At 40.8% G+C, this 2,372-nt stretch overlaps 1 protein-coding gene across 1 annotated transcript in view; it reads left to right on the forward strand.

Annotated features, from left to right (window-relative positions):
• WDR53 (WD repeat domain 53) overlaps positions 1-740 on the forward strand; it is a 3,661-nt gene extending 2,921 nt beyond the window's left edge. The window contains exon 3 of the mRNA XM_015562363.1: positions 388-740. Within this exon, the coding sequence (XP_015417849.1) occupies positions 388-740 (353 nt within the window). The remainder of the gene's footprint in view (positions 1-387) is intronic.
• Positions 741-2,372: the final 1,632 nt, after the last annotated feature.

The following is a 2,372-nucleotide window of genomic DNA, read 5'->3' on the forward strand; positions in this document are numbered from 1 at the left end:
TGGGGATGTGCACGCAACCAAGGGACATGCCCTTAACTGGAATTAAACCTGGGTCCCTTCAGTCTGCAGGCCGACGCTCTATCCACTGAGAAAACCGGTTAGGGCTTTAGTGTTTATTCTTATGTGAGCCTCACACCAAAGGCTTGAGAACCAGGCTTACTTGGGTTCCTGGTTGCAAGGGAAGCCCGTTTCAGCATGTTCTAGCCTGGTGTGCCCACAATCCTGTGTTCAGCTAGGCTTTTGCACACTTCTTCAGTTTTCCTTTTGTTGTTGAGTTGTTTAGATGTCTTTTAAAACTATTTAAATGAACTATTACTTATTGCATTTGTCTCCTACCATTAAGTTCTTAAGTAAAATATGACATTATATTTTTTTCCTCCTTCACAGTCTTCTCAGCCATTATGGCTGTCAAGTGGATTGGTGGACATTCTTCTCCTATTCTCTGCCTGAATGCAAGTTCAGAAGGGCTAGTGGCTTCTGGAGCAGAGGGTGGAGATCTCATGGCTTGGGGTGAAGATGGGACTCCATTGGGACATACACGCTTTGAAGGGGCCAATGACGTTACCTGTGTCTTATTCTCTCCCTCCTGCCCCACCAAGCTCTATGCCTCGCATGGAGAAACTATTAGCATACTGGATGTCAGATCCCTCAAAGGTTCCCTGGACCATTTTCATGTGAATGAAGAAGAAATCGCATATTTTATGCTTATTTGGCAAAGCCTATTAGATTTTATTCTTTAGTCCTTTCTCTGTGTTTTAATTCTTTAGTCTTTTCTCTGTGTTTTAATTCCTAATATCTGAGAATTCAAATATTTGATTCTAAACATTTTTTAAAGGGGGGCATGCTGAAGGAAGAGTTCATCACCCACTTTCTAAAAAAAAAAAGTTGGAGGGACTGGGTCTGTTGTTTTATTTTGTTTTTGTTTGGCCAGGGTGGATCTGTTGTTTACTTTAAAATTCTGGGGTGCATTGCCCAGCTAGTGTGGCTCAGTGGTTGAGCATTGACCTATGAACCAGGAGGGCAAGGTTCAATTCCTGGTCAGGGAACATGCCCGGGTTGCAGGCTCTGTCCCCTGTAGGGGGTGTACAAAGGCCCCCAATCAATGATACTCATCATTGATGTTTCTCTCTCTCCCTCCCCCTTCCTCTCTGAAATCAATAAATTAATATATATTTTTTAAATTCTGGAGTATGTTAATTACATATTATATATTGGTGGCCAGGTTTGAGGCATTATATTCATGCTGAGTTTTGAAAGGAACATCACAAATTAGCTCATATTCAGAGGAGAGTAGGTATATCTAGAAACCCCATTATGTCTGGAACTGTAGGTGTTTAAATTTTGGTTTTCATGAGGGGGGAAAGTGGAATATGCTGGTCTAAATAGAAGTCATAGGGAAGCAGATTTTTGGTTTAATTAAAGAAAACACTCTCACCCTGACATGTGTTGTTCAGTTGGTTAGAGCACTGTCCTGTACACTGAAAGGTGTCGATTCCCGGTAGGGGACTTATGGGAGGCAGCTGATCAATGTTCTCTCTCTCTCCCTACCGCCCCCTCCCCCTACTTCCTCTCTAAAATTAGTACAAGCATGTCCTCAGGTGAGGATTGAAAAAAAAACCACAACGCTTTCAAATAGCCAAATAGCTTGAACTTTCCCATAGCAGATGTGCTTTCTCTTGAGAGTAAATCTCGTATCACCGGAATGAGAATAATCATGGCTTCTTTTTGGTGAGCACTTAGTACTTGCCAATGTTTTACATATATTAGCTTTCATTCTAATTAAGCCCTGCTAGATAGCTATTCTTTTTTATACATGAGGAAACAGATTCAAATTTAGTGTTCACACAGCTGTATGAATTGGGATTCAAACCGCAATCTCTCTGGCTCCAAAGCCTATATTTTATCTGCATGATATTTCAAGCAGAATACCATGAATAATGTGGTAAAAAACGTTTTTGGTTTGGGAACACATCACTTCCAGAAAAAGAACCATTGTTTATTAAATGACCTATATACCCACCACTATTCTAGGCATTTCATCTACCTTTTCAACTATATACAGTATCTTTCTTCTGAGACTGTGACTCTGTTAATCACATCAAATATTTTGTCTTTCCACCTTCTTGGCCAGTGATCTTTGCTACTCCCTCCTCTATCCTCCTCACTCCTTCAGAATTTAGAAATAGATGAAGCTGATTTTTGTTGTCATTGTGACTGCCACTTCTCCTCTCTCAAGCTACTGGCATTTAGTAGGCAGAATCAGTGGATGTCCTGCAGTGCTGGGATAGTCCCTAAACAGTGAAGAATTGTCCTACCCAAAATACCTATCTAGAATTATTCTAAACTTATTGGGCACAGTGAGTCTATAACCT

The sequence above is a fragment of the Myotis davidii genome, unplaced genomic scaffold (genome assembly GCF_000327345.1).
Source record: "Myotis davidii unplaced genomic scaffold, ASM32734v1 scaffold571, whole genome shotgun sequence".
NCBI lineage: Eukaryota > Metazoa > Chordata > Mammalia > Chiroptera > Vespertilionidae > Myotis > Myotis davidii.